The sequence below is a fragment of the Rhamphochromis sp. 'chilingali' genome (assembly GCF_963969265.1).
Source record: "Rhamphochromis sp. 'chilingali' genome assembly, chromosome: 22".
In the NCBI taxonomy this organism is placed as follows: Eukaryota; Metazoa; Chordata; class Actinopteri; order Cichliformes; family Cichlidae; genus Rhamphochromis; species Rhamphochromis sp. 'chilingali'.
In genome coordinates, this window is record NC_137950.1 from 21,325,241 (window position 1) to 21,339,480 (window position 14,240).

Consider the following 14,240-nt stretch of genomic DNA (forward strand, 5'->3'; position numbering starts at 1 on the left):
GAAATGGCACTAGCTCATCCCAAAGGTGTTGGAAGGGGCTGAGGTCAGAGTGTTCAAGGGCCTTATCCACCCTGAAGGTTTCTCTTAACTGGAACTAAGGAGGGTGTGAACAGTAATATGTCCGTGTGGTGTCTGAACACCGTATGTAATCTATTTTCAGATGGATTATGTTTTCTCTGTGTGAGAAGAGAAACAGATTGAGAGAGATCTGTAAACTGACACGGCCTCTTCAATCCGTCCTTTCCCCCACAGTTCACTGAATCGCTGTCTTTACTCTCGCTCCTGTGGCGCCAGTGAAGTAAAGACCATCCTCACTGTCACTCACGGATTTAATCATTCGGATCTACCCAGGCTCTCGCCTCATTTTCTGCCTCCGGTAATAGCGTTTCAGCTTCGTACGGGCGGTGAGTGCGCCCTGTCCAAGGTGCTGCAGCGGCGCGCGGCCCCGCCCATCCTCTCCTCTCACTCTCTCTCTCTCTTACACACACACACACACACACACACACACACATACACACAAATACACATTCACACTCCATCGTTCTCCTGCGACCACGTGACGTTCCCTCTGTCGAGTCTCGCGGAGAGCATCAGACTGCACCTTTTCCTCCTCAGGAGAACGGAGAGAAGGAGAGGGGGAGAGCGGCATTGAGTCACAGAGAGAGAGAGAGCGAGCGAGAGAGAGAGAGAGAGATTGAGCGCGAGAGAGGAAAGGGAAGCTAGAGAGAGTGTGTATGAGAGAGAGAGCAATAGCACCTTGTCGCCTGGAGGCGATCCTATGATAGTTTCGTCCCTGTCCGGTAGACCGACTCAGTCTGCCACCAGGCGCGCGCCTGCTCTCTCCTCTCTCGCGAATTCGGGGGAGATTCTCCTCAAATGGAAGGGAAATCGATGAGCCGCGCGCGGCACTGTTGCCACGGAACCACAGGATGCGCGTGAGGTAGGTCGGTTTTCTAGTGTAATATGTGCCTGAGCTGAGGGAACACCGCGGTCGGTTTGCCTTTTATTTACCGGGGCGAGGCTGCCACGACACTATTACAGGTGTAATTCCAATTAAAACAGCAGGTTAACCGTATAAAGAAAAAAAAAAGTAATTAACATGTAACCGGTGAGCTAAGCTGTAGTTAACGTCAGGCGCTAAGGGCTCAGGTGATGAGACCGAACCCCCGGTGTAGTCGAGAGGGAGAAAAAAATGGAGAGAAAATATAGCCGCAAATCGAGAATCGATATTTCAACCGCATTCATTCACCCCGTCTATCAATAACTGTGATGTCGCCGCTTTTCGCCTCTCAAAGACTCCGAGAAGACGCTACGTGTAGTCCACTGTGCGTGTGCATTTGCTGCCACTGTGGGGTTGTGCCGTGTGTGCGCGTGTGAATGTGTTCAACTGTTTGAAATGGGCTCTGAAGCCGTTAATTCGATAAAAGCGAGGCGGTTTGAGTCATCCGCCGCAGCGCGCGGTGCTGCTCCCGCTCTTTGTGATGAACCTAACACGGTGTTTGACGGTGCCGCGAGGTAGCCTCGTTAAACCCATTTACAAAATAAACTGAAACACGAAAGGTGTTGATTAAAATCTGTAAGAATACCGCCAGTGTCAGAGTGGGTCCAGCTGTTCTTTTTGGACATTAAGGCCGCCGCAGGTATGCCCCCTTATAAAAATCTCCTGCGGCATGATGGGAGCTCTGCTGAAGGAGGTGCTGTTTGTGTATGTATGTATGTATGCGCGTGCCTATATACTGTATGTGCTTGGCTTAAACCACTGCCGTGTGGGCTGCGTGGAAGTAAAAATTCTACGTGTTAATCTGTATGTTTATAAAGACTTATGTGGGCCTGCTCCTTGTGTAGTGTGACAATATGATGTCTTTGTGTGTATGCGCGCAGAAATGCACGAGAAAGAGTAATCTGAGAACAACAGCGGGATCAGGTTGTGTATGTGTGCGCGAGAGTTTGTGTATTGTATATATATGTATGCGTGAGTGTGTGTGTGACCCTGGTTGATTGTGCCGTCTCTGTTCTCTCTGTAGGTCGCTGGAGAGAGTGATGACGCGGCAGTGAGAGACACACATACCTCACTTGCACACACACATACATTCGAACACACACAAACACACACATATTTTTTTTTGCCCACACACACTTTAAGTCTTGCCCTACTAAGAAAGGGAGGAGGGGGAGAAAATACTGCTATGACGGTGTCATTTCTCTCCATTACCAGTGTGTGAGACACACACACACACACACACACACTTGCACTTGTACTCCGTGGGGAATTGCCTGCATGGGGGATAAGGCCCTATCTAGGGCACAAAGATGGAGTTCACATACAATTTGTCACATATCTAACACTCACACAGACGTTCACACAAACACACACACCTGGAATCTCATATGTCAGAAGATAAGAATAAAGACTGAATGGAGAGGAGACACTGAGCATCTCAGAGACGACACAAACAAGAGGCCAAGGGAAAAAAAGATGTCCAAAGCATACTGAAAGGATGGCGGGAGCCGCTGTTTGACCCCCTCCCTTTCCTGGAGCTGAATCCTATAGGAGCCAACCTTTGAAAGGAGCACTTGCAAGATAGAAGGGTCACCTGAGAAACCCATAAAGAGTTCTTCACAAGCCCCTACAGTTGTCACCATGAGCTGTAGGCTAGAGGGAACACCCCAGCTCTAGCCACTATCTCCTCCCGTGTGTGTGTGTGAGTGTGAGCGTGAGTGTGTGTATGAGTGTAATGGCGGTTTGTGTTTGGGCGGCAGCCCCACTGCTCTTCCTGGGGCTCTGCCTGTGCAGCGTGGGGGGCCAGGCCCAAGGTGAGGTCCTGGAGTTTGGAGGCGTTTCCAGCCAGTGGGGGCGGTTCCCAGTATGGAACGCTTGCTGCGAGAGTGTGCTGAGCTTCAGCCTGCGGACTCACAGCCAGGAGGGCCTGCTGCTCTACCTGGATGACGAGGGATTCTGCGACTTTCTGGAGCTGCTGCTTCTCCACGGTCACCTTCGGCTGCGTTTCTCCATCTTCTGTGCTGAGCCGGCTGAGCTGCAGTCAGGTGTGGCGGTGAGTGATGGGCGGTGGCACGCAGTGCGTGTCAAGCGGGATTGGAGGAACACCTCGTTGGAGGTGGATGGGCGATTGGAAGGATGGGCAGAAGTGAAGAGTAAGAGAAGAGACATGACAGTATTCAGTCATACCTACATGGGCGGGGTGAGCCCAGAGCTACATTCTTCGCCCCTCCGCCTCACCTCTCCTTCAGTGCGGGAACACCCTGCCTTCCGTGGCTGGATCACGGCAGTGAGCATCAACGGCTCACTGGTGACACTAGACGGCTCAGAGGGCGTCACAGTAACAGCTGGCTGTGGCCCAGACCATCAGTGCCAGAACGGAGGGGTGTGCAATGTGGTCAACGACCAGGCTGTCTGCGACTGCTCCGACACCGGCTACCAAGGCAATGACTGCAGCGAAGGTAAGGCCCAAAATCATGCTGACCCATCATATACATCCCATCCTTTACACATACACATGTACACCTCAAAAGACACATGCACATACGCTTACATATGTGGACATATATGTATACCTCTCTTTACAAACACCAAGTCCTTCAACAAAGATATCTATTTCTCATTCACACCTTCACATTTACCTTCAATTTGTGTGTATGGACCAGGAGCCTTCACAAACAGTGCAAGACATGCATACTGATTATGTTTGAGATTGATTTCTTACACCTGCCGGTGGCTCCCAGTTTAAGTGAGCTCCTCCAGAACCCAAAATTAAGCCCACTCCCAGGAAGAGAAGTCAGTGTAGTGAAGCTGGAGAAGAGAGCTTGAAAACAATTTGAAACAAATTCTTGAAAGTCACTAAAATGGCTGGCTGCAGGTTTTGAGGAGCTCAGTAGGTGCATTTGGCAAAACACAATAACTATATAGATCAGTTGTGGACATGGCTGTTGGCTCATGTTGAGAAACTCTAATTGGAGCAGGGCTTAGATGCTGGAAATCAGTGGTTGTTATATGGCCGACACCTGCCTGCCTGTGTTAATGGATTTGCATTGATTCTAAATGGCCTTCAGGGGTACCATACATAGGGTGCTGAATGATGTGTGTACAATCTATCGCCTGCCATTAATTTGAACAGCTTGCAGCCTGTTAAGATGCTCTGTTTGCGTCTGTGTGATTGTGTGTAATGATTTTGTGTCAGTGCTTTTATGCATAATAAAAAAGGAGACAGTGTTGTGTTTATAAAGATGAAAAAGTCAGACTATAAACGCTTGTAAGTATGCCGCAGATCGTTTTATAACTGCTAGAAGACCTTCTCTTAATACTTCCAGTAGTGCCTTTGGTCACTACAAGTGCCAATACATTGGGCAGCGTACTGATGGCTGTTACAAAAATGAAACAGCTGCTTAATGAACTCAGCTACCAGGTTATGGTTATCATTGCAAATTCGTTAATTTCCCCCTTCTAAGTTGTGTGTGTCTTCAGATTTGCTTCAGTTCATTCAGAGATAATTTGCATTCTTAATCGATAGCTCTCTAAAACGAGTCTGTGCTTTTTTGTTTTCAGCACCAGCGATACCAATCAGCCCCCCCCCCCCCCCCCCCCAGCAATTGATTTTTCTTCTTTTTCCTCTTCTTTTTTTTAAATGACACAAATGTATCAGCCAAAAAACAGCTGAGTGGCCTTCCATCATGGCTAACCTTAAACCCCACCCAGCACCAATTTCAACATCACACATCCCCTTTAGCCACCCGTCATATCACACCCTAGCATTTAGTGGACAGTAGGCTGGCTTAGGTTACCATGGAAACAGGACTAATAAGAAGACACGATGAAAGATGCGTTCCTAACCCTCCTGCTTCCACGCCTCAGCTCCAGCCTCCCCCCTTCTGCACTCGTTTGTACCTGCAGCTCCAAATGACTTCAGGCATCATATCTGCCACGCAGTCTTTCCACTCTGTTTACACGCATGTGGCAGTGAGTGGAGATTACTGCGTGTTTAATCTAGGAGGCATGTTCACAAATCGGGCCACCTGTCCTACAACAAACAAGGGAGATGCACACAAACGAGGCAATTAACAAACAGTTAATTAAAAAAATAGGAAGCATAAGAAGTGAACCTAAACTAACAATGACAGGTTTAGTTGTAAAGTCAACACACTGGCTTCAGGTGTTGCCAGGGTTGCCTGTGTTGTCCACCTCTAGTACCTGGAAAGAAAATAGCCACACACATTTCATAGCAGGTGCAGATGGGCATTTTAAGCAAAAATATTATTCAGTACTTATCAGTTTCAATGGTGTCTTTACAGATTTTGCATTGGACCTTGTTTTCAGTTGTTTTTCTTCAGAACTTTAACAGCTGTTGCATTTTGTGGACTCACAGAAACATTTGATTTCCCCATGTCTCACATGGTGTAGTGGTCTGGCGATGGTCATTAACATCTGTCCATCTATTTTCTTAATTGCTTATTCAAATGAGAGTCATGTTGGAGGGCTGGAGACTATCCCAGCTATCATAGGTCACACTGGACAGGCACCAGTTCATCACTAGGCTAACAACAGGGAGACAGACAACCATTCACACTTACAGTCACACCAATGTCCAAATTAGAATCAGTTAATACCTTAACATGCATATTTTTGCACAGTATCGGCACAGGCAGAATATGCAGACTCCACACAGAAAGGCTGTGTTACCTCCTACCAGCCACTGGTAAAAACAAGGTGATATCTAAATGTTTTAAGACAAGAATCAGTGACATAGTCTATTTATTGATTTAGAATTTAATGACTTTGAAATGACCTTATTAACCACTACAAAAGGCAACATATGGGCTTCTTTTCAATATACTTTTTTGCTTCCTCCCCTCACATCTCTTTCTCGCATCTTAGCTCCTCCCAGTGAGGATATAAGGTGAAGATGCAAGGACGAGATGCAAGGACAGCGGTGCCGAAGCTTCCATTATACAAATCCATGGATCCATAGTGCCAGCCTTAAGAGCTGCTGGTTACTTATAACAGGCTTCACAATTGGACGCCCTGTCTAACTCATTCATAAAGATTTCCTAGAATCTTCTATAAGGAACAATTTAAAATTTTACCTTTTAAAGACAGATGGATATGAAAATCTCTTGTTTATAAATTCATGAAATATGAAAGTTGTTTAATACATTGAATTAGCTGCAGCTATAATAGTAATTAAATGAACATTTTAAATCCTCTAATTCATGTATAGAACAGTGCTGTTTGTTCTGAATTGTTACATTATTATTTGCACTAAAATGCGCCACGTGGCTTCATAAAAATGTTTTCGATTGTAAATGAAAAAACAAATTGGGGCTTTGCTTGACGGCACAGCACAACAGTGCATTGCGCCTCAGTATGTGCTTTCTGTCAATCCTGTAAATGACACTACAAAGCAAGCACTGTAAAAATAAACTGCTACATGTGGAGTTTTCCGGGTCATCGGAGGAGAGGGGATGCGAGGAAGCAAAAGTTAGTGCAATTAAAAATCAGACGCAGCACGGAGAGGGTCGTCAAAGGCAATAATGAAAGTCTTGACCACCACTCCTAACATGCCACGGAGATAAAAACGGTATTAAAGTAGGTACGTTTATGTTCATTTGTGAGGAAATAATTAGTCTATATGAGAGAGAAATAAGAAGAAAATTAATTAGCAGCTGTTTTGATGATTAAAAATGAATTAATTAGGAAGAAAATACAAAGAATGTCCCCGAATGTAAGCATTTGATGTTTTTCTTTGTCATATATGAAAGTAAACTGAATATTTATTGGGTTTTGTACCGACTAATAAAACAAGCAGAGTATCTTACCTTGACTATTATTTAACTATTTTCCAATATTTTATGAGCAAAAAGCAATTAATTGGGTGAGTCATCTGCTGATTAAGTAATCATGAAAATGCGTTTAAGCCACTTCTAAAGTAGAAATGCCAAATATTCCCTTGATCTAGTTTCTAAAAAGTGAGAGATGCTGTCTTTTTTGTCATTTGTATCATTTTACATTTAATATATTTATGTTTTGGGCTGCTGGTCAGAAAAAATAAGAGTTTAAAAGCATCATCTTGTGCCCCGGTACTTAACGCCAGACAATTTTTAGTATTATTTAGTAGTTTTGGCATTTTGCAGACTAAATCATTAGTGCTAAAATAAATAGCAGTTGTTGGGCTTTTGTGCTGCACGTGTGTTCAGGAAGTGAAAGGTGAAGCTATGATCAGCTCTGTGCAGAAACTCAGTGCTGCACTGAGAATTAGGTATGATCCAAGCCAGTCTAATCCAGTCTGCTGTTCTGCTGCTGCTGCTTAGGGCACAGTGGGAGACAGACAGCAGTGGCACACGCATACCTGCACAAACACGTGCAACACAAAATATACAATCACACAGAGAAACACATTCACACAGTGCACTGGCTCCAGCACCAGCATTAGTCACAATACCACTGAGGTTCCTAACAGCGGTGTAGCTTTACAGGCTAAATAAGAGGTGAAGACATTTTATGGAAAAGCTCACACCAGATACAATATCTACTTTTCTCTGGCACTCGTCGCTCAACAAGAGGCCACTTATTCCTTTTAAGGGGGTGTTTTATATTCCTAGTGTTGGACTCACATTTCATTTGTGAGTGAAGCCAATTGTTTTGGAAAACATGCGCCAGAGTCATGTTTTTTCTCTTGGCACCAGTGGCTGCTGTTAGTAATTGTAGTCACATAAATTGTAGTCTCGAGTTTGGAGGTCTGCTTAGATGGATGTGCTTCAATGTCTTAAGTAAGAAGCTTTGTAGCATTACATGGTTAAAATAATGTGGAAATTCTCTTTTCAAACTAAATTGCAGCTTCAGAGAAAACATATTATTGTGTTTTACTTTAGAGCTGAAATTTGCTCTGAGACTTGGTATTGTAGCTTAGCATTAAGTTTTGGTGTAAGCAAATCAGTTCAGACTCTTCTCTTTTTATTTTTGTAGATTAAGATTTCAGAGTTTAGGCATAAATGTTGAATGAAAATGATGTGCAATTGTAACACAACATTTTTCAATGTTTTCATTATTTTAATTATTAATTTGCATAAAATTGCAAAACTTCTGGGTTAAAATGGCCCCCCCAAAAAGAGTTAAAAATTTCACTGGCTGTCTGACCGGGTTGCACCCCAAGGCATTTGTAGCTTAGCTGAGCCAGGCTTTCCCCTCATAGCCATGAGGTTTGGCAGATAAGGATATAGTGCAAAATAGCATGCCTTTTATTTGCAGTTTATGCATCAGAAATGGGTTGATACGCTACGTTTTGGGGACATAGTTTTGAGAGGCATTTGCAGACAGTGAATTTCAGATAACAAACACTGGAAATAGCATAGCTGTTTTTGTGTGCAGCTGCATTTTTGGTTTCTATATTTGGCCAGCTTTTCACGTATAGCGTCACAATTATTAATTGCTTTTGGATTTAATATATTAAATTCTTTATGGGCAAAAAAAAAGAAAAGAAGAGGCAAATTCTATACCCTAAATTCTAAAGCAATCAGTCAAAGGAAAACTAGTTGATTTGTGCAGTTGCTAGAAGGGGGGGAATCAAATGCCTTGATTGATAGGAAGGACAATAACAAATTCTGTGAGGGAGGAAAATGCATCAGTTTGTTATGTGGAGGAAACTGCAGTTAACCAAAAGGGCAACTCAGCAATTAAAGAAAAATGAGAAGGTGGGTTCAGCTGTGTCAAGCATATCAGCAGCAGTTTTTTCATCTGTCAATTTCATCAGTGCACATTAGGCACAATAATTTTTTTTTAAAAAGCCTAAAGAAGCTTAACAGTCAGCTCTTGAAGGTTAATTGAAATCTTTTTTAGTTACTTACTGGTAGTAGTATTAAAAAAACTCACAGACATTAGTTCTGGAAACAGATTTAATGGACTGAGCTTTTCTACTGAAAGTGCAGTCTTTCTTAGCCAGCTAACCAACACACAGACCTTGGACAGAAGAGTGCAACGCCATCTTTAAATTCTCAGAATCATTCTTGGTTCAGAGATATAAAGAAGTTGGTGAGGAAAAACTGAGCAGATGATGTGTTTTCTTTGGATAGCCCACATTTTCTGGAGGGCTATTTTGTGTGTTCTGGATCTATAATATTTATTTTTAAAAAAGCTGGCCCCATGCGCTGTTGTTCATTTTGGTGTGACAAGATACTGTGGGATATCTCAAACCCCAGGAACCGCAGGCTGAACCAATATATATGCATCAGCAACACTAGCAGTGAGTTACTCTTACGGATTTATAGTTTTTCAAAGGAAATTCTCATTCTAGATGCACTGACACACTTTAGAGGAGATAATTCTCAGTTTGTGTTTAAAATTAAGTGGATGGCTAAAAAAGAAGGGGACTAGAGGCCCAGGTCTCTTTGACTGAAGCAAAAACATGTTAATAGCATCTAAGGTTGCAAATATGTTGATTGTAGGTTGTGAAAGAGTTGTCGCTTTCAAAACTGGGATGATCATTATTTGCGAGTATATGAGCCGACACTGTGTAGTTGTTTTGTGTAGAGTCAGGCAAAGCCGGGCATAAAGGTTTATCTTTTATATGGTACCTTGAAATTACTGTGTTATTTTGAACCCAGCAGCCTCGGTGTAGCTGCACAATAAAGCTTTGAGATAAAATTATAACCCTCTAAAAATTAGAAAAAAATTCAGTTATGAATCTTTAATACAGAATGAACATGCTCTGCTAGAGGAAAATATGAATCCTTAGGACTATGCTAGAAATAAGCAATTTAGCTGTGGCAGTCTTAGTTTCCGTACACGTTTACAATTACACAGTATCTTCAAGGCTCCCAAATGATCCACTTTTATTCCTGCTCATATTTTTGCAGATTTGTGTCAAGCCTAGAAGTATTTGCAAAGCGTAATGTTGTTATTTACTGTAGGCATTCTCAGCCCTGAAAAAACTGCAGTATATTACATATTTAATACCAGTGCAATGAAGGAACTATTTATGAGGGTTTTGTTCCGGAGCACATCAATATGTCACTTTGGTGAAATAAAATGATTTGAGATACTCAGAATATAGATGTAGTAAGTGAAGACAGTTTGAGCAGAGCCCGTGCATAAATGTAATTACTGTCTAAGTTATTTTGCCCTCCAGTGAAGGCAGAGTGAACCTGGCTTGTTAGGCCTGGCCTGGCTTGCATTGTCCTTGAGGGCAAATCACTGTTAGCATGCTAATGGTTCCACCTGTTTCTGCCATGCCACCGGCACAAGGGCAGAGGGAAGGAAACACTCACATGAACACAAAGCTCAAGACTCACACATCCACACACAGGCGCCCAAAGTTTCATGTACACACAAGCACACAGACACACACACTCTGTCCCAGTATTGGACCATGCATGCCCCTTGTCTTCCTGCACTGCTAATCCATCCCTACATGTTTACCCTGCTATTTCACATCATTATTACTGCCATAGTCGACGTTGGTGTGAGTGTGTGTGCGTGTGTGTGTGTGTGTGTGTGTGTGTGAGAGAGAGAGAGAGAGAGAAAGCGAGAGAGAGAGAAGGAGGGGAGAGAGGTAAAGAGGATGTGGGAGAGATTGCGAGATTGAAAGTGTGTGTTGCATGCTATATGTCGGGGGGCTCCGGGGAGAGGAAGCGGCTACAAGGTAAGTTATGGGGTAAATGGCTCTTGAATCCAAACCTACAGGTAGGACTGTATATTTACACCAACACCCCCTCCCCACCCCTCTACCGGAATACCCCTACCTCCACCCCTGTGTACCCTACAAGTGTGGGTGGGCGTGTGTTTGTTTACGCTCTTAGATATGTGTTTTTGTACCCGCGTGGAGTCGTAGAGAGACTGTTCATCTGTATGTATAGATAAATCTCAGTTTTGGCTACCAGTGCAGCATGGTATCCATTGTGTCCGTGCGTGGACTTTTGCATGTGTGTTGCCGCGGTAACCCCGGACAGGTGTGCATGTACAGTAAGTAGCCATGGTAACCCAAGGGCTGAGCATGCATGTTAATGAATGTCTGTCTCTCTCTCTCCTCGGCCGGCCGCAACACCTTTCCAGAGCACAGCTACACTCCAGGTAGGTTGTACTATCTATCTATCTATCTATCTATCTATCTATCTATCTATCTATCTATCTATCTATCTATCTATCTATCTATCTATCTATCTATCTATCTATCTATCTATCTATCTATCTATCTATCTATCTATTTCAATATCCTGCTCTTGGTTCAAACTTTTCCTCATTCTTCTCGCTTCTTTTTTCTAATCGACACCTTTCTTGCTCTTCAGTTAACTCGTAATCATGATCATCTTTTCTTTTTCATCATTCCTCTTCTCGCTTTCACATCTTTTCCATGTCAGTATTACCTTCATCTCTCACTCAGCACATTTTCTGTTATGGAAATACATTAGTAATAGATAGCCAGGTTAAAAAAAGGTAACCAGCCTAGATGTATGTTGGTCTGTGTGGGTATGTAGGGGTTGGATGCTGATATCTGGTAAGTACTACATCTCATGCGCAATCATCTGAAGTGGCTCTTGCCTCGAGGTTATGTAGACGCGCAAATACTGTAAAGTGTACGACCTAGTTTATGGCTATGTGCAAACGTCTGTGTTCATACCTGTTTGTGCGTAGGATCGGTGCCTAGGATAAGTAAGTGTCTTCAAAGCGAGGGTTGTTTTGTTTTGTTTTTTAGAGATTTTGTATAATTTAGATGACTCATGCACTCACAGATACACACACCGGCACAGAGAAATTTAGCCTTCATCAGCATGCCATTGACAAACTCCTGTATCACAAAATCACATACATGCGCACACACAGACCCCATGATCCTTTACTGTGCTGACTGTGCTCTTGTCTTCCTTTAAGGTCTGGCACACCTGATGATTGGCGACCAAGGTATGGCCTCCTCTTACCTCACTTCCTGTTGTCCTCTGCTATACCATCACCCTTCCCTCCCCCTTACCTCTTAACTCCCCCTACACTCCTCCAACACTCCTTGTATCCCTCCCCCACCTCATCGCCACCTGGAGCCGAAGAAAGTTGTCTCTCTAGGCACTGAACGAAGGTCAGTTTTTTCTCCGTGATTAAGACGTTAAACAGTCCAGAGTTTTAATTTAAGCTGAAACGAATGCAATTTGCTGAAACAGTTAGACCTGAACCATGCCTTTGAAGATTATTTTAGGTGTTAAGTGATGAATCTGAGAGAAACTTCTTCTAAGATATATATTCAGTAGTCAAGGCTGGAGTAACGGGAGGGTGTAGATGGCTGCTGCTTCAGCGCTTGGTTGGATTAGACTTGGCAGGGCTCCAGGTCATGGAGATGGATCTATGGGCCGACTGACCGACTGACAACATGGATGGTTTGATTTGGTCTTTACTATTCACCTCATTTCATTTTCTCTCATCTGTGTGTAAGAGTTTGACTGAGAGGGATGTGAGTGCTGAGTGTGTGTGTGTACGATGTAGCCATACATGTGCATGTGTGCTCTTACAACAGGGTTTGAATCAGTGACTGGAAGCTTTCAGAGAAACGCACATCCGCACTCCTCCATGGCTTTTCATCTGCTTCCAGCATGTCTCGCTCTGCCGTTGCCGGTGCTCACATGGGCTCCCGTTAATACGTTGGCGAGCGCATGTGATTCTGAACAGATGTTCCTGCAGCATATGAAAGCATTGCTGCTACACCTCAAAACACAAGTTGCCCAGTGTTTTTGAAGACATCCCCAAAAACAAGTGCCACTGGTCTGCTTGAAAACTGTTCACTGATGGCCAAAAAACTCACACTGCCACACCTCTTTTCTTCTTGCCCCACCCCCTTCTCCTTCTCCTTCTTTGTTCCTGCCCTCTTACACTCTGTGTGGGACACCACCCTTTGTGATTTTAGGAAAGCTCAGAGGTACCTCCCATACTTTTTTATGTATCTATGGCTAATGAGCTATTCTGGATGGTTTTGAAGTTGAATGTATTGACAGGCTCTTGAATGTATGGTAATTTCAGACTTAGAGCTGTTCAGCTTCAAATTCTTATGTGCAATTGCTGTTAAATTGGAATGTTTCATTTTTGGTAAGGTAAGGTGTTGACGTATGAGTGTGTGTGCATATGCGTGCGTGAGCGTGCTGTTACTTTTGCCTGCATGCGTGCGACTGAATAGAAGCTCGAGCCTACCGTGCTTTTGAAAATCGGGAAGGTAGGTGCTGCTCGATCGGTCGGCTCTGCATGACGCTGATGAATACACTGATTGGCCCACATGAAGACAGGCTTGATCGTGACAGGCTGATCTGCGTCTATTGTGCTCTTTGATTGGATGAGAGAGACGATGTGATGACGGCTGTCTCCCATTGTGACAGGGCTGCCGTGCATTCGCTGAAATGTGCCATTTAATGAAATGTTCATCCTAGCTAGCAGATAGAAATATCTTGAAGAGAACAAATGATGTCTCTAAACATCTATCATGTAAGACATCTCTATTATGACAAGTATATTTCTATCTGGGCTTTTTTTTCTGTGTTTTGATTGCTAAGTAAACTCACATTGCTGAAGTTTCTGCCTTAAAATGTCTGCCGTGAATCATCCAGGTGGCAGTGAAAATTTAATGGCTTCATCTGGCTTATGCTCAGCATTTTAAATCACCTACTTAAGGACAGACATGTATTAACATATGTTTCCAGCATTATTACACAATGTATTCAGTGTATTTGTGTATAGTGGATGCCCTCGCTATTACGGATGTTTGGATTGTGATAGGCTAAAAAGTAAAACTGTTTCTCTTATTTATTTTTTAAACCTTTGAAGCCTCTTTCAGACACTGTACACATGAAAAGGCTGCGTGTGTGTTTGCGCGAGTGTGTTTTTGCTCTGCATACTGAGATGTAAAGGCTGTCAAATGGTGCAGACGAAGCCTAGCTTAGGTTAGCTCAGCGTAAAGAGGCTTTTTGAGGAGCCTGCAAAGCTGAAATGAGTTTCTTTGAGGGGGTGGATTGGTGTGGGGAGGGGTGTCTTAGAAAGATATATAGCATATGTGTGTGTGTGCGTGTGCGTTTGTGTGTGTGGGCAGGAGAAATTGAGAAAAAGAGACCGTGCCTGTGAGAGAACAGCTAAAGGAATGAATGATAGAGGGAGCAGAGAGGGAAATAGGAAGCGAGGGAGAGATAAAGTGAGTCGTCTTTTCTCCTGTGATGTAGAGCAACTGCCTGTATCTGCAAAGGGACAGCGGTGCTCCGGTCTGCCCTCCCAG

At 43.6% G+C, this 14,240-nt stretch overlaps 1 protein-coding gene across 7 annotated transcripts in view; it reads left to right on the plus strand.

Annotated features, from left to right (window-relative positions):
- Window positions 1-628: 628 nt before the first annotated feature.
- The window catches only part of nrxn1a (neurexin 1a), a 66,833-nt gene continuing 53,221 nt past the window's right edge, over window positions 629-14,240 (plus strand). For 6 of the 7 annotated variants that reach the window (XM_080872661.1, XM_080872665.1, XM_080872663.1 and 3 more), the window contains exons 1-4: window positions 629-940; window positions 2,025-3,459; window positions 11,057-11,074; window positions 11,873-11,902. In XM_080872661.1, the coding sequence (XP_080728787.1) occupies window positions 2,727-3,459; window positions 11,057-11,074; window positions 11,873-11,902 (781 nt within the window). In that variant the 5' untranslated portion in view covers window positions 629-940; window positions 2,025-2,726. Of the gene's footprint in view, window positions 941-2,024; window positions 3,460-11,056; window positions 11,075-11,872; window positions 11,903-12,883; window positions 12,903-14,240 lie in introns of those variants that run through there. The other variant, XM_080872667.1, reaches the window with a different exon arrangement.